Source organism: Tympanuchus pallidicinctus, unplaced genomic scaffold (genome assembly GCF_026119805.1).
Source record: "Tympanuchus pallidicinctus isolate F22 unplaced genomic scaffold, pur_lepc_1.0 scaffold33, whole genome shotgun sequence".
Taxonomy (NCBI): Eukaryota; Metazoa; Chordata; class Aves; order Galliformes; family Phasianidae; genus Tympanuchus; species Tympanuchus pallidicinctus.
In genome coordinates, this window is record NW_026294751.1 from 349609 (window position 1) to 366984 (window position 17376).

At 59.6% G+C, this 17376-nt stretch overlaps 1 protein-coding gene across 16 annotated transcripts in view; it reads right to left on the reverse strand.

The window, feature by feature from the left end:
• Positions 1–17376, reverse strand: part of MACF1 (microtubule actin crosslinking factor 1) — a 112610-nt gene that overhangs the window by 26640 nt on the left and 68594 nt on the right. For all 16 annotated transcript variants that reach the window (XM_052698869.1, XM_052698870.1, XM_052698871.1 and 13 more), the window contains 4 exons: positions 15406–16877; positions 1998–2159; positions 1745–1915; positions 805–971 (listed from right to left, as the gene is read on the reverse strand). In XM_052698869.1, the coding sequence (XP_052554829.1) occupies positions 805–971; positions 1745–1915; positions 1998–2159; positions 15406–16877 (1972 nt within the window). The remainder of the gene's footprint in view (positions 1–804; positions 972–1744; positions 1916–1997; positions 2160–15405; positions 16878–17376) is intronic.

Below are 17376 nucleotides of genomic sequence, written 5' to 3' on the forward strand. Positions count from 1 at the left end.
GAGATGGGTGAACACATCCCCATCTGTGCCCGTTTCCCACCTGGGGAGGTCAGCTCTGACCCTCAGTGCTGGCTGTGTAATCTGGCACATCAGCAGATGCAGCAGCCAGCCGCTCGCAGACTCAGGCAGCAAAAAGGTGTCAACAGGATGTAGCTGTTAAAGCTAAATGTTAAAGCTTAGAGGAATAAAAATAACATTCATCCCCTGCAGGGAATTTGTTTAATCTGAGCTCTTCCCTGCCATTGTAAACCCCTGCTATCTAATTCAGCTTCCCAACTGGCTTTGGTTTCTCATGTTTTCCAGCTGTGGTTTCCAGGATGTATCTGTACAGAAATCTGCACCAGCTCGCCACGTGTTGTTGCCTGTGTTGGTGTGGCTGTGGGGGGAACCAACACCTGCGGCACTCAGGGTGCAAGGGGAACAGAAGCTTCAGCTCCTGCCAGAAACCAGCCCAGCCAGCAAATCCAACAGCTATAATAGCAATGCCACTGTCACAGTCTGTGCAAATAGAGCCTTACGCTCTGTAAGGCTCTGGGGGACTGTGAATGGCAAGACAAGCCTGTCCTGTGCTTCTGACCAGAAGAAGAGACCCTGTGAGGGCTGACCAGCAAACAAAACTGTTTGCTCCTCTGGGTTATCAATGCTGCCTAGGCAGAATGAAGCCAGGAATGCAGACCGGTGGCAGAGCCGGGCACATTCAGCAGTGCCACACATCTGCGCGTCTCCAGCACAAGGCAGATCCCTGGCGTGCAGCTCCCAGAGCCCACAGTGCCAGGCAGCAGCAGCAGCGTCCCCTGCTCTCACCTGCCTGCCGCCCGGCACAGCAGCGCTGCCCAGCGGCTCTCCAGGCTCTGCAGCTGCCCGCTGATCTTCTCCCGGTCCGCGGGCTCAGCTGACTGCGCGATGCGCCCACCCTCTGCTTGGATCATCTCAACGGTGGCTTTGCGATCATCCAGGAGTCGCTGGAGCAGCTGAGAGAGGAAGGGGGATAGAAGTTACCGGATTGGATCAGCAGAACCTCTTGCATCCCTGAGAACGAATTTCCAGTAGCGTCTGAGAAGCGCTGATCAGCGCTGGGCTGAGCCCGAAGCCACCGAAGTGGGGAAACCACAGCTCCGCCTCCACCACCAAAACCAGTTCAAAAGAAACCCAAAGCACTTCTGGGCCACAGAACGTCTCAGAACTTTCCCCATCCTTCCCCCAAATCTACTGAGATCGAGCTTTGAACCTTCAGTTCAAATTCCCTTGTCACAGTCTCAGTAGTCAGCCCAAGCCTCGGCAGGAATGCACTTTTAAAATATTTTACCATGACCGCACTTGAACTTTTATCCCCGTGCTCACAAAGGCAGGCTGCAACCCAGCCTGCTATCTCTACAAACACTGCTGTGCCTTGGGTCAGCTCTTACGGTTTGTGCGTTCGTTTTGTCCAAATCCCCACACCAGTAACTACAACACCAGCTTGCTCCTGACACAGCAGAATTATCAGCACAGACACAACCAAATCTGGGGCTGAAGAAACACAGCCAACTGGCAAAACCAGCAGCGGTGCGACAGTGAAGTAACACCGGTGACTGAGACCACAGAGACAGTGCGTGTGGGCAAATGGGCTGCAAGGATGTGGGGCAGCAGCAGAAGAGTTGGTTAGAAAGAAGCAGAGCGGAGCACCGCTACACCTATGCTGTAACAGCAGGACCCCAAAATATCACCTTCAAGACAGCCTGACCAGCCCCCAGTGCCGGCTCACCTTCTGCTCCTGGATCTGCGCTTTCACCACCTTGTACTCAGCCGACGGAGGTTTCTGGTTGGAGATGAGCTCCTCAGTGTCAGCCAGCCAGCTCAGCAACGGCTCCAGGGCATCCTGGAACTTCCCGCAGCGCAGCAGGGCCTCCTGCAGCTGGGCGATCCTCTGGGCCACCTGCAGGCACGCAGCACCATCAGGGAGGTGGGACGGCGGCCCCGCAGCCCCCCGTGCTCCCGGCCCACCCCTCAGCCCTCACCTTCTTGTTGAGGGTGTTCCAGCGGGTGTTGATCTCTTCCATGTCATGTTCCAGCCCTTGGACATCACAGTTCTTCCCGGCGCTTTGGATGAGTCCTTGGCCAACTCCGTTCACTTGCTGCAGCTTTAGCTGGAGAGGATCCACTTGCTCCTTCTGGAACAGCTGGGCAAGGGAAGGGTGGGAGAGAAAAGCTATTTATTACCCGCACGCTGCTCTGCCACCTCTCCATCATTCCAGGGATGCACTGGGCCTTCTCCTCTAGAAAAGACACACGAGTTGCTGCCTCTTGTGTTGCACTGAGTTTATTAGAGTTGTGCAAGTCTGCCTGAACGCCTCCCCCGCCTCGATCCAGCAGCAGGGAATCCCAGGAGCGCAGCGCGGGTCCACTCACGTCCACCCCCACTCTGAAGTAGGAAATGCCCTTTTTCAAAGCACCCGAGTGAGGGGGAGAAAGCAAATCGGGGAAGAAAGGAGAGCAGCAGCTCTGCTCAGCCACCCGATTGGGAAACAGCGCTCCTGGGGAAAAACAGCAGTTCTCAGAGGGATGCAGTGCAGAACGGAGACCCGGCACCACGCAAGTTCTGTAAACCACAAAATTACAGACAGAGAGAAGCCGGCTGCGTTGCGAAAGACAAAGGCAATAGGCAATTAATGTGCTACTCGTTTACCGCGCCACTTATTTGGCATGGTCTTGCCCAGGAATCCTGGGGGGAAAAGCTTTCAAAAACAAAAGGATTTCACAGGGAAGGAGGAAGAGAGCAAACAAAGCACCCAGTGCAGTGGGGAAAACCCCGTCCCACAGGGCAGATCAGCGCTTCAGCACAGCTCCAGAACCGCTCCAGTCCCGGCCCCGCGCATCCCCATCGCCTGCAACACAATCCCCAAAAAAGGGAGCGCAGTGTCTCCTTGTTTATTCTGGGACTTTGGACTGCGAGCTCAAACAGAGCGCAGGTCACCCCGCAGCCAGCACTGTAAGGATGAGAGCAGAGCGCTCAGCCCTGCTGCAGTGTTTGCTCTTTTGGGAAGCAGCGGGGACCGCAGGCAGGCGGCCGCGTCTGCTCCCCACTGCGCCTCCTCCTCACGCGCCCAAGAATACACGGCTGCTGCCTGCAGCTAAAAATGCCCCTGGAAACAGAGCCTAAAATGCAAAACCCCTCCCAGCAGAGCGGCGGATGGTGGGCAGCGCAGCTCTCCGCACCAGGTAACCGCTTTATCTCGGAAGGAACACAGGCACAAAAAGCAGAACACCAAAATGCAGATCTACATGAGGAAGAGGGGCTGCCTGGATGTCCTGTCCCTGTTTTCACCATGGGCACCTCCTGGTGCTGGGGGAGGAGGCACCGACCGCTGCAGGGCACAAACCCAAGGGGGTGCTGGGAGACATTGCCCAGAGCTGTTTGCTCAGGGAGGATTACATACGGTTAGAAGCAGTAAATGGTGACATGAAATCACCGGTTCCCCATCCACCTCTCCCCTTACTGTTGATATATGGAGCTGGCTGTTAGAGCGGCCAAACCCACGAGGAGCGGGCTGATAAGTCTGGCACGCAACTGCTGGAGCGCAGCGCGGTGTGAGACCCGGCCGTGCACAGCCTGGCCCTGCACACGAGCACTGACTGCAATTACAACCCCGGGGACTCCAGCAGCTGGGCAGAGAGGCGGTGAGCCCCAACATCAGGCAGCAAATACCTGCAACACCCACGGCCCAGGACTGCAGCGATGCACAAGGATCACTGCGATAATCACGGCATGTTGAACACGCTTGTTTTTCTTTGCTTGTGAAAGATTCCACTGATTTAGTTCGTTAACCTCAGCGTGACTCGGCTACGAAACAAATATTTAACAAGCACCTTTGGCCATGCAGAAAATCCCAAGAAATGCACACGGGGCGAAGCGGGGGGACAGGCATGTTGGGGAGCAGACACACAGCTGCTCCTCGTCCTCCTCACTTCACAGAACACCTCCTGCAGCATCCCTCACCTCCTGCGCTTCCCACCTCCGGGCTGACCGCCTCCATCCCAGCTCCATCCCCACCTCTCTGGGGTGGGCACTGACCGGCAGCACCGGGCCCAGAGCTGCCAACAGCCCCATTGGCACAGCACAGTGTATAAAGGGGTTAATGACCAGCAGCACCACACACCCTACAGTCCGTTCAGCACAGTCAGTGACCTGAGGTACAGGCAGAGCCCCCAGGGGTGCAGCCAACATACCCCATGCTCCCAGCATGGCCTCCCCAGCCCATCTGCAGGCATTCTCAGGGGTGGCAGAGTGCAGCAGATGAGTAATTCTGCTGCTCTGGGCTCTCGGTGCTGACTAACTTCTGGTGGCTCCTCAGTGGTATTTCTCCTAATCCAGACAGCAGTAAATCCGCACTCACTTACAGGAACTCTGCCACACTCATGCCGCTCAGCTCTCTCCATGCCAAAGCCATAGCAAAGTGGGGTAGAATGAACCCCACCCCACCGGGAGCTCAACCCCCTTCCCACAAAGCCCAGACCCCCCGCACCGCTCGTTTGGGAAGCTCTTTCAGCCCAGGGCCCATTGCTTTCACGCATTACAGGACGATGGCACGGCTGCTCTCCGGAGGTTGGTGAGCACCGCGCGGCCGGGCGGCAGCTCTGTCTGAGGGAGGACAGCGTGCCCTCACAAGCCAACAGACTTTTAGGACAACGCTTTAGATGATCTGTTGAAGCCTTCTGCTCACAAAAAGAAACTTTCTGCCTGTCAGTTTTAAGATGCAACTGGGGGCACTGCAGCTCCCGTGCGAGCACTGAGCAGACGACCGCTGCACCCCACAGGCCGTGCTGGTGAGCAATGCAGCGCGCTGCGTTTCACACCCACCCTCTGCCGCGGCATAAAGCGATTTCTGTGCCTGAAGCACCGTCTGCGAGCGCCTGAGCAACAAATACCTCATTATCTGGAACGAATCCATCTGCTGGAGCAGGAGGCCCTTCTGCGCGGGGGGCGGAGGCAGGGGGTCCCAGGCAGCCCACGGGCACCGGCTCTGACCCCACAGGGCCCGGCGCGCAGCCCTCGGCCCCATCCAGAGCGGCCCCCTCGGCAACGGGCTCATCCTGCAAAGTCAGCGCTCTGTTGAGCAGCTGCTCCACGGCGGCAGAGTCACCTGCATCCTGCCAGGCGGTGAGCAGCAGCACCGGGCCGCCGCCAAAGTCCCCGGCACCGGCGAGGAGCGGGTCGGCCTCTGGCGGTGGCGGCACAGAGCCAACAGGGACATCAGCAAATGGCGGCGGGGCCTCCAGAAGCTCCTCCACCACCAAGGGCACAGCGGCGGCGCTGGCACCCAGGGGCGGGTGCTCAGCACACGGCTCCTCAGCATCCACAGTAAAACCCCCGGCGCCCGGTGCTGCCGCTTGAGCCCAGGGCTCCAGCACCTCCAGGTCCCCCAGCACTGCTGGGTCAGCCAGAGCTGCAAGCCCCTGCGGGCCCCACAGAGCGGCACTGAGGGCGGCGGGTGGCGTGCAGAGCCCTTCTGGGATGACAGCACCGCTCCCCATGGCACGGCACGGCCGCTCCTCCCAGCTGCAGGCGAACAGCAGGGCCAGGTCTCCTGGCTGCAGGACGGCCGACTCCGCCGGCGACCCCTCAGTGCGAGGAGAGCCTTCCAGCCCTGAGGTCACCGCGTCCCGCAGGTGCTCCTCTGCAGGTGCTGAGGGCAGCACTGCAGCCTCAGAGCCTGGCTGTGATGCAGAGCCCGTGTAGAATGGTGGCAGAGGACTGCCGGGACAGTGCTTGTCTTCTGAACAAGTTTGGCCCTCAGATCCATCACTTTCCTTTCCCAAATCCGTGGCTTTGTCCTCGGAAAGCAGTTCTGGGACATTGTAGCTGGCAAGCTCAGTCCTTCCAGGCAGAAGGTGACAAATGTGTGATGGGTCCTTCCCCCCAGCAATGGCCTCGTGGTACTGCACGGGGGACCCCAGCCCCTTGGCCACCGTGCCAGGGGCTGGGGGCTGGCAGGGAGACAGCTGGGATGGGGATACTGAGACAGGAGAGGGCTCCTCAGGGCACTGCGGCACTTCATCAGAGGGGACAAACAAGTCTTGGTGGTCGCCTTCCCACCTCATGGGGACACCAGGGTGAGCAACTCCCTCGAGGCTGAAGGCTGGACACAAACCTGTCTCAGGAGATGCCACTGCAGCAGCCACCAGCACTGCCGCTGCACAGCCCATGGGCCCCACGTCTGCCAGTGGGTCAGGTGCATCCTCTACCAGAGCTAGCAAGCACTGCTGGCTGGAGTCCATCCCCACCGTGGCCATAGGGCTGGGCGAGGTCCCTCCATCCGAGTCCGTTGGGGTGATGGCCAAGGTGTCCCTTTCAGAGAAGGGCTCTGTCACCGGCTCCATCGCGCTCAGCACCTGTGAGCTGCAGGTGATATCAAAGTCCTCCAGATCCGACACAACAGCAGAGTCTGAAGCACTGACTTCCAACGGGGCCATGGGCTCACGTGCTTCATCTGCTGCCCCTGTCAGTTTCTCCAAACCTGGGTCCAGCCCCTCTGAATCCACTGGAGAGAACCGAGCACCCAGGAGGGCAGGAATGGCCCCATCACCCTCATCCTCATTCAGACACTGCTCCTCCAGCTCCAGGAACATCTGCACTGAGTCTGTATCAGACAGCTCGGGGATGGCGGGGCTGGCCGAGCGCTCCAAACCAGCAGCAAAGTCTGTGGCCTCGCACTGCACTGCCACATCCTCAGTGCAGCATGCACTGCCGGCAGTGGGGCTGCTGACACCGCCCTGGGGGCTGCAGGGCTGCACGGTGCCCGGGCTGGGGGCAGAGCCGTCCCCAGGAGCAGTGAAGCATTCCCTTTCTTCAGAAATATCTGCCAAGCAACAGCTCTTCTTTTCCTCTGCCACCAGCACAGCCTTTCCTCTCTCTGACAGCGTCGCCTCCTCCCACTCCTCCATCATCACCCAGCGCTCGTCCTCCTCAAATCTCAGCTCAGACTCAGTTTTTTCTCTGAGATTGGTGGTAATGAGAATATTCAGTCCTGCATCCAGGAGCTCCTCGCTCAGGCATGGGGAAAGGTTGACGTTCTCCACTGTGCAGTCCGACTCGGAAGCCTCCAGGGTCTCCTGCCGCCCACTGCCAACGCTGGCCTTGGGGAAGTTCTTCCTGGCCCGCGGCCACGTGGCACTGGGCAGCAGGCGAGCCCTGGCCAGCTCTGTGGCTCGAGCATGGCCATCGCCAGCAGGCAGCAGGGGCTGGCGCTCATCTGCGGCACAGCCATAGGAGTCTGCGGCAAACTGCACAGCTTCTGTTGTGCCGGATGACTTGGACACGTGCTCCAAAGTGAGCGACTCGGACATGGGCTCGCTGCGGTCGGGCTGCCCGGCGTGCTCAGCCAGCAGAGCACTGGAGTCCCTCTTATCCCGCAGTGAGGGGTTGGAGGCACCCGCTTCCGACACCTCGCTGAGCGAGGCCCCCATCCTCTCTGCAAACTCGGTGAAGTTGGGCGGCATGAAGGATTTCCATGACCGCCGATTCACGTTCTCCTTCCTCTCAGGGTTTGGCCGCCTGCGGGGTGGAGGCGGCGCCGGCTTGGAGATGTCGCTGCTGAGCTTCAGCGCGTCGAAGATGACTCGCTCGTCCAGCTTCTTCACCTCGGGCGCCCTCGGCTCAAAGACGTTGGCAGCTCCCAGCGTCCCATTGCTGGAGATGGTGCTGCCATCCCCCTTGCCAAGGGTGCTCTTCGAAAGCTGGTTGAGCTTCGATCCCTGGTCGATTTGCTCATTGATTCTCATCGTGTCGTATATGGAGCGCTGGGGCACGTAGCAGTCCTCTATGTAGCCGTCCTCCTCCTCACCCTTCCCCAGGCAAGTGCGGTTCTGCCGTAGACAGTCTGGCCTGCTCAGTGGTTTGCCCATGCTCTCGCCCTTACGGATGACAGAAGCTCCCCGTCAACCTCGCGCCCGGCGCCGCAGGGACCATCACACCGCGTTGGACCCGGGCAGGCGGAGCTGTGGGGCCGCGGGCCGATAGGGCCGATGCACAGCCACACCGTGGGTCTCGGGCAGCAGAACAGCACCTCTCATCCCCAAAAAGCCATCTGCCAGCAAAACCCGACAAGTACGACAGCTCCGATAAATGTCCCCGATCACCGTTTGCAATAGGAGATGCGGAGGTGTTCGGAGCGGCTGATTTATCCCGTGTGTCCCCCTCTAGCAGCAAAGGTCCGGGCAGTGCACAAACCGTGGCTCCTTGCGTCCTCCACCCGCTGCCGTCCCGCGCAGTCCAGCTGCTCCAAATTAGCCTCTCCCCCCGACTCTTGTGTTTTCATTTGAACTGAGCTTGTCAGCGGATATTCGTGCAAGTTTAAACACAGGAAGTTCTTCATTCAGGGCAAACTCGGAGGCTTCCTGTCTCAAAAACATGATGGCATTGTCGCTCCCTTCACCCCACCGTGCCCCGTCCCGCTGCCGCGCGGAGGAGCACCGCCGGGTCTTCTCTTTTCCTTTTTTTTTTCCTCCCCAAGAAAAAAAAAAAATCGGCTATAAAACGCATCCAAAAATGGCAAGGGGACGGATGGCCGCGAATTCCCCCAAGTTCGCCGGAGCCGGCGGGGGAGACGGGGCGCAGCGGCTGCCGGCGCCTTCCTCGTCGTCCTCGTCCTCCTCCTCCCGGTCCCGCGGCTCCCGGCTCGGCTCGCACTAACTTTCGCGGTGCCCGGCGGCGGGCAGCGGCGGCTCCATCCCGCCGGGCGGCCCGGCCGTGGCGGGGGCGCGGCGGGGCGGGCGCGGGGCGGCGCGCGGGCGGCGGGGCCAGCGCTGGGGCTGCAGCCGGGGCCGCGCTCCCGTCTCTCCTCCGCCTTTTGTGCTCAGCGGCCGGGCCGGGCGTGCAGCCGCCCCCGCGGGCAGCCCGGGGCCGGCGCCGCGGACGGCATGGCGCGGGTCCGCCGCTCCGCTCCTGTCCGCTCTTCCCTCCGACGCCGAGCCCGAAGTTGGCGCTGCCGGAACAAAAGGCCGCCGCGCAGCGCACGCCGCGGCCCCGCTCCTCTCTCGCTGCGAGCGCCGGGCTCCCGCGGCGCTGCCAACTCCGGCGGAGGGCGGGCGGAGGGAGGAGGGCCGGCGGGGCGGGGGCGGCCGGGGGGCGGCGACGCGGGCGGGGCGGGGCGGGCGGCCGCCCCCTCCTTCCCTTTTTCCCTCCCTCCCTTCTCTCATCCCTCCCTCCCCGGGCGCCGCAGTCCCCCCAGGGCTCCGCTCCGGCACCCCCTGCCCGGACCCGGGGGGCTCTCCGCGGCGGCCCGGGGCGGCCCTTCCCCTCTCCGACGGAGCTCCTCCTCCGAGGGGAGGCGGCAGCGCGCAAATCCCCCGACAAAGAGCAGCAACGCCCTGCTCGGCGGCGGCTCCCCCGCGCCCCGGTCGCTTTTGTCCGCGGAGGGAGGCCCGGAGCGGCTGTATACCGGAGGAGCGGACCGGATTTCCGACAGCTCCTGCCGGGCTGAGCGAGGGGCTGCCCGACCCTAATAAGAGGCCCCGGCCTCTTTCGCCGCCATCCCGGGCAACAAAGAGCCGCACGGACGTTGGCTGCCGCCGTGCTGCCACCGGAGCTCAGCTCCCGCCCCGCCAGGACAAGCGCCGGCTCTGTCCCGCGCCCATCGCCCCGTTGCCCCCACGCATGTGGGTCCCGGAGCCTGGACCGCGTGCGAGGGCTCCCGCACAGCCGGGAAGGGGCGGGGGGCGGGGTGGGGGGGAGCAGCAGCGTGATTCACTGCTCCGGAGCGATGCTGAGCAAAGTCACAGACTTGGAGAGAAAACGAGAGCTTGGAGCAGCCCCAGCGCATCTCCAGGCAACGGACCCCCAGGCTGCACGCAGCAACGCGCTTTGCCGAGCGGCACGGCAGGTGCTGCGCTCGCAGAAGGGGCGGTGTGAGCCTGCGCCCCAACGGAGCCCCGCACTGCAACTCCACTGAGCTGAGAAACCGGAGCCAAGGAGGGCTGGGAGCCGATGATTCGGGCGAGCTGCAGGTGCTGCTGCCTCCAAACCTTTGGGACTCAGCCGAGGCCAAAGCAGCAGCTGCGACGCACCCGGCTCCTCTGCTCCGTGGGAGCAGCAGCTCCTCCAAGGGGACGGTGAACCACGGCCAAACCAGTCCAACGCCGCACCCACAGCGCCTGCCCTCCCTCCCCAGAGGTGGAAATGAGGAAAGGAGAAAGGTTCCAGCGTTACGAAACGTGTCTAATTGCCTGAAGCACTCAGCCGAGCTGTTTGCACACGATGGGGAATCTTAGGAAATCCCTTTTTCTTATTTCCACAATTCAAAGTAGCCAAGGAAAAGAGCTGGACATGCTGTGCTGGGAGCAGATCGAGCGGTGCTGGACCCCGGCCACCCCCTGCCTGCTGCTTTGCCACCCCAGGCCCTCCTTTGAGCAGTGGGGCTCAGCTCGGCACCCACAGCTCTGCACTTTGGGGCGGGTCGTTCACCCAGGCTGCAGCACCAAGCGACAGCAGCTGTGCTGTGCCACGCGTACTGCGCCGTGCCAGCACAGCTGCCCACCAGCAGAGCGCTGTGGGGCCGTTAGGGCTGCAGCCCCTCCAGCAGGAATCCCAGGCATCCTGGCCGGGCGCGGAGGCTTTTTGTTCCACTCCTAGGAACGCTCTCGATGTGGAGCTGACGGCTTCACAGCCAGAAATTCTTTTCCCATTTCCTCACTAAGTCACGTGCCGACAGCAAGCCAAGTCTTCCCCAGCACATCTCCCCCATCGCTAAAGCGGTTTGAGAAATGTTCAGCAAGCACTGAAGCCCACGAGAAACCTGCCCTGCCTCGCCTGAGAGCTGAGCTGGAGCTCCTGCAAGTTCCGTGAGCCGGCAAGAAGCCACCGAGGGCCACCACTGCCACCAGCAATGTGGACAGACGTGGGGCCACCAAGAGCCAGCACTGCCCCCAGTGGGCAGGGACAGAGGGGGGGACAAGTCACGGGGCCAAGGGATGCTGAGGGCTTCGCTGTCGCCTCGGTTGGTGTGATGGGAGGACAGGGCAGGACAGGATTTCCAGTACGAATTTCTGCTCTTTTGCTGTCTGCACGGCTCTGGTATGTGGAGCTCTGCCAGCTGTGATCTCTGTTACTGAAATAACGGCTGATAGAGCTTCCAGATTTGCAGCCCCGCAGCCCCAGCTGGTAGCACAGCTAGTGGGATGGGCAGAGGCTGAGCGGTCGCCAGGACGTGGCTTTGGCTCCATCGGTGTCCCTCTCCTTGAGCCTCATTGAGCCAAATGTAACCTCAGTCCCGCAGGTGCTGCCCACCACGAGGGACAGGTCACCCCAGAGCCGCCCCAAGGTTCCCCCGATGCCACATCTTCAGGATGAAGAACTTCCAACTCCCCTCTCAGAGGATCTTCCAGACTTGTAAGGCTGCAGGAGGAGCATCCCGAGCCACAAGTTTCCAGCCTTCCTCATATGGACGCCGTCTCCGGAGCGCAGGGTCCGCGTGCCGCCCCGTCACGGGGTGATGTCACCCTGCTTACGACTGCGCTACATCCTGCTGCAGCCCCTGCTTACATGGCAAAGCGGGCTTTGGAAACCAATGTATTTTTAGCTTTCTTATAATGCATCTCAGCAGCTGGAAATGAGGGAGCTGCCTTGTGTAATGATCACGAGAGCACAGAGACAGCACGAAGTGTCTGATGGACACATCGCTGTGAGCGCACCGAGCGTCGTCTTCATCCTCGGGGCTCCTCATCCTCACCTGCTGTGGGTTTGGCCTCTACAATGATGGTGCAAAGTGCCTCCAGAGCTAAACACACAAGCAGCTATTTGGGTTTCACTGGGATTTGTGCCAGGGAGGTGGCAAGTCATGCTGTATGGCTTTTGCTGCATTTGTCCTAAGTTCAGAGGGATTTCTTTATCTCCCTTTCAGTGCCGTTGCTCTCCTCCTTCTAAACTCTCTCCTTTAGCCGTATCTCTGGATTTGATGTTTCTGTGCACTGTAAGGTGTGCGCTGCTGCGTGGGCAGCCTGGAGCTCACTGTGTGCTCCATGATAATCCCATCTGCCTGGCTCAAGGCTGCCTTCAAACTGATTTTGGGTGTCGGCCCCCACACATTCATCCACCGCTGCCTTTGCACAGAGCTTTTAGCACTGCCCTACAACCCGGCATCCAGTGGTGCCCAGCCTTGGAGGGGCCCAAGGTGGGAGGCAGAGCCTGCGCCTCACCTGGGATCCAAATCCCCACCCCTAGAGCTGGACCCACGTGTGGCCCCGCGGCCGTCCTGTCCTACGTGGGGTGGGGGTCAGCGGGGAGGGCTGAGTGATGGGGCGGTGAATGGAGGGCTCTGTCAGAAGTGAGGTAAGCACGTTATCATGCCGAGAATCCTCTGGATGGGAGACATTTTAAATCACTCCTCCAGCAGAAGAATTGGCAATTGTTCCGTGAGCGGCGCTGAGTAATGCAGCCTGAGCTGCTCCCCACGCAGCCTCCATTCTGCTCAGCCACCCCCAGCCCCACGCCGGACAGTTGGTGCTGGGCAGGCCTGGCCATAGGGCTGACTCCACTGCAGCCCCTGGGCCATGTCCCACCCTCGCTCCTCTGCCTCCTCCTCCTCCTCCTCCTCCTCCTCCTCGTGTGCTGGGCCCCAGCGCAGTATTTTTAGCATCCCCTGGAAACACCACCACCAGCTGATGAACCTCCTCTGCAGGAGGACATTCCTATGAACATCTCCCCTGGCAGAGTTACCAAGGCATGAGCGTGTGGGTGGGTTCAGAATAGCAACCCAAGCTGACCCCCAAAAGGCTCTGTCAGATCTCAGCAGAGCAGCGTTGTGAGTTGAGAACACAACCTTGGTACAGGTCGGTCTCAGCAGCTCTCAGCTTCTGCTCGGGTTCGCTTTGGCCGAACAGAGTAACCAAACTGTGCCAAATGCCACCGAGGTGCTGTGGGCTGGGACCTGGGCAGCTCCATTGCTGACAGCCCTATTGGTGACAGCACTGTGACCACAACCCTGCGCACAGAGCGGGTGGGGACAGCTGCTGAGCCCACTCCCACCCTTATCATTGCCTTTCCAACAAGGAGATGGTGCCTTTAAGGCAGCTCAGCAGCTGTCAGAGAGGAGGCATTTCTGCGTGTGTTGCTGATGCTCAAAATAATGCCCAGAGATACTTTAAGTAGGTTTGGAAGGCGTTCAACGAGGAGGCACCGCCACGCGCCCCACTCCTGCCCCGACCCACCCAGCTGCCCGGAGCCACTGAGCATTCCTATGGGGGCACAGAAGGGTGAAAAATACCACTGGGGCTGCGAGGTATGGGACCACGGGACCCCTCCCCAGGAGGATCCCACACAGGACCACAGTTTCCCCTGGGAGGACCCCACCGCCGCTCCGGGGCTCACCAGGAGCAGCAGCCGCTCCCCAGTCAGGGCTAATTAGGGTTAAACGGGGAGAACCTGGAGCAGAATTAGAGCAGCATCTGAATGGGGAGATGACAACGCTGCTCATGGCCCGGCTCACGGCATCGCCGCTCCATCTGAGCACGGAGGGGTGCTGCAGGGCTCCGCGGGCCCTGGGCAACCCGGCCCACTCTACTAAAGTGGAGTGTGCCATAAGTTACTGCTGTCCAGGGATTCTCCCTCCCTCCATCCTTAAGCACAAAAGCTTTGTTGGCACGGAGCAGCCTTGCCTAAGCACAGCGCGTTGAGCAATATGGGGCTCCCATCACCTCCCAGTGCTGCTGCCATTCCTCCCCCATCCCACCCGTGCACTGAGGGCCCGGCGGGGTGAGAGCCAGGGCTGTCTGCAGGCAGGAGAAGGAAAATACATGGGGAGCTGCGAGCGTCAGCTGCTCTACACATCAGCTGCTGCAGCCCCAGCCAGCCCTCAACAGATCTCCTTTGATTAAAACATGGACACAATGAGTCCAGAAGTGCCCACCTTTGTCAGGGCTGCATTGGCGAGGTGCTGGGAGCCCTGGGGCCGCACCTAATTTGCATCTCATTTACACAGTTGTTCATTAAAATTGATGCCCTAGGACACGCTATCTGCTCACACCCCACACAGCCACCCCAACCCCTCGGGTCGCAGCCTCCCTTGGAGGGAGCCCCATGAGGAGGCTTTGCAAAGATCTGCTCTGCACCACGCACATTCCTCGCTCTCTGGATGAACCGTGCATGAGAGGAATGCTGCTTTGAACAGCGATTGCTCCATCACTGCTTCTCCCCCACTTCATCCTCAGGCAGGAAGGAGCAAAACTCACTGCTGCAGCTTTCATTTTCCCCACTGAGCTTTCCTCAAACAAAGACCCCAAAGTGCAATGAGTGCCTCCAAACGAGGTTGCACCACGGGGTAAAGGATCATCCCCAGGGCCATTGCTCCACCAGCCACGCAGGCTGGAAACTCCTCCCTGGCTATACTTGGTGCAAGCAACTGCACGGTGTTCAGAGATGAAATTAAATCCCTTCCAAACAATACAATTTTAATGCCGCCCAACATGAAAGATAACAGCAACATATGGGAGCTCAAGTCTGTAAGGCTTCAGAGTTTTTTTGGATGGGCAGCCCCCAAAACAGAAACACCTCAACCTAACGCAGGACTCACGGGCCAATGGAATGGGACCAATTAGCCATGAGATGAAAAGTCAGTGGCTGTAGAAATGCCTCCCTGCCCCGCTCCCTGCTATTGCCAGGAAACAAGCAGCCAGATGTAAGTCAGCCCATCATCAGCACACCAGCAATACAAGTTTCACAGCAAGAAAACTCTAGGAAGGTTAATGTAATGAACGTAGAATAACAGCATGACCCAACACCACAATGCTGTTTAAAAAATTACAGTACTCAAACACACTCCAACTCTTTTCTCAGTATTTTATGCAAGCCTCAGTGGTTCCCAGCAGCTCTTAGCTGGAAACACGAAAACCACCCAACAAAGTGAACTTTGCCTTGGTGTCTCTCCCCGTGGGTCTTCCATCCGCCACAGTTTATCTGTGGCTTTATTTGCACCCAAGGCAAGAAGAAATGGATGCACGTGTGTTCCCAGAAGTGAACAACATGTGGGAACGGTGCACCAGGTAGAAAGACCCGCTCAGGTTATGCCAACATCCCAACATATTCCTTCCTCCCCCAAACCTACAATCAACCACCTCCAAAGGCCCAGGAGGCACTGGCCCACCATTACACACTGCAAGGAGAGGTGGGAAAAGACCTTTTTCCTCCCAGTCCCAAAATCTTACTGCATCTTTTCAGCGCAGACTATCAAGGCCAGCAGTTGGTTTTGTATCCTCCAAAGCAACAGTATTTTACTGCATCCAAAATGCCAACATAGCAAAAAAACCAACGGAGCCACAACAGCTCGGTTCCCTGCTCCTTCCCAGCAGACATCGGTCCTATCCAAAAGACCACAGCACCAAAGGACAGCCCTCAAACACAAAGAGCCACGTAAGAAATGCTGCAGCACAAGGACCTACCTTGAAGTCGGCCAGCTGCTGGTTGATGGTCTCAACCTCGGTGCCCACCACCCCCTGCAGAGCCTCGCTCTCCTCCGCCGCCGCCGCCATGTGGCTCAGCTCCTTCAATCTGCTGTAGAAGTCCTCGACGCGTGCCAGCGTGGTCTCCACCTGCTCCTGTCGGCTCCTGCCCCTCTCGGTCAGCTTGCCGCACTGCTTGCTCAGCGTCTCCAGTTCACGTTTCAGCCCCAGTAAATCGGGGCTCCCCTCATCCTCGAGCATCTGCTTGCATTCACTTTCAGAAGCCTCGATGTCGGCCTTCAGCCCCTGCAGCTTGCCCAGGAACGTGCGAACGTCCTCTGCCTGGGACTGCAGGCTGTCGGCGTCCCTCCCGGTGGGCCCCATTCCGTCCAGCTCATCGTCGAGGTCTGCCAGCTGCGAGAACATCTCCCTCACCCGCCCCGTGAACTGGCCGATCCCTTCCAGCTTGTTTTCCATCAGCACGCAGCAGTCATTCACTTTCTGCCTCATTGCTTTGAACTCTTCCTGAGCCACCTCCGCTTGGCCCAGGAGCTGGGAGCAGTCCGAGCCATCGGGAGCGTCTTCCACCAGCCCTCGTGTGAAGTGCTTCAGGTAATCCACCTGCGGCTCCAGCGCCTGCAGCGCCTCCTGCTGCGCCCTCAGCTTCTCCAGGTTCTTGTTGCTGCAGGCTTGCGGCCCCAGAGCCTCGAAGATCTCCAGCTGGTGCTTGGCCCCTTCCAGCTTCTTCTCGATGTTCTTGAAGCTCTCCTGGAACTCCTTGAGCCTCTGCGCCATCTCGTCGATGGAGCCTGTCTTGGCTTGCAGCTCCTCCGTGATGGCGTCCATCTCCTGGTTGATGGCAGCCTTCTCGTCGCGGATGTCGTCCTCGTCGCTCTGCGAGGCGTCGATCAGGATGTCGGCGGCGCTGTTGAGCATCTCCAGCACCGAGCGCCGCTTCTCCACATCGCTCAGCAGAGCCCTGGAGCGCAGCAGCGTGGCCTCCAGCTGCACCGGGTCCAGCGTCACCTCCAGCTCCGACATCTTGGCCTTGCAGTCCTCCACCCAAGGCAGGAGGTCCTCCGTGTGCCTCTGGTACTTGTGGGCTTTCTGCAGGCAGTCCTTCAGCTTGGAGTGCCTGTCGGCAGCCTGCTTGCTCAGCTCTTCCCAGTGTGTTTTGAGGCTGACCAGCTGGTTTTGCAGAGCGGTCTTCTCCTCCCCAGGTTGGACAGAAAGCAGCAACGATTCCCCCTCAGCCACGATCATCTCATAGGAGCCACTGTGTTGGTTGAGACTCTTCTGGAACTCCTCTTGCTCCTGAATTTGGCTCTGGAGCCTCTCCAGTCTAGCAGAAATAGGTTGGCTCCGAGCTTGCTGGCACAGTTTGTCATCGAGCCAGGCCCTGAGTTCATCAAACATATGCTGGAACTGCTGGGAACTTGCAAGCGCGGTCTGCAGTCGGTTCATCCGGTCGGCTGCAATGGAAATAAGATTAGAACGCAACAATTAAGCTGGAATCAAATAAGCGAAGGGCAATTATTTAAAATCATCTCAGATGCACCAACTGTGTTTTGATTAACAGGAAGGAGTTTTCCATTGCATCACCAGCGTTGCTCACTGGTTCATGAATTTTTTAAGCAATCAGTAGGGATAACGCAGTAGTCTCTGCGGCCCTGACCAATTTCTAAGCGCCATCTCTTACAGCGCCGAAAGGGAAACCCAACCTGAGAGTGGCCATGAGGTTTCTCTGCCCCCGTTCTGAAGTTGAGGCACAGCTGTTTTGTTCCAGGCGCAGTGCATGCCACCAGTGGGATGAACTGTCCAGGCTCAGGTATGCCTGGAGCGAGAAATCTCCCGTGCTTACAGCCACTTAAACACCCACAAAGCACCTCAGCAAAAACGATAAACAGTCCTTTCCCTGCTATTCTTAGCAGCCCAGTGACGGGTGAGCCCTCTGGCAACAAGCAAGGGCTG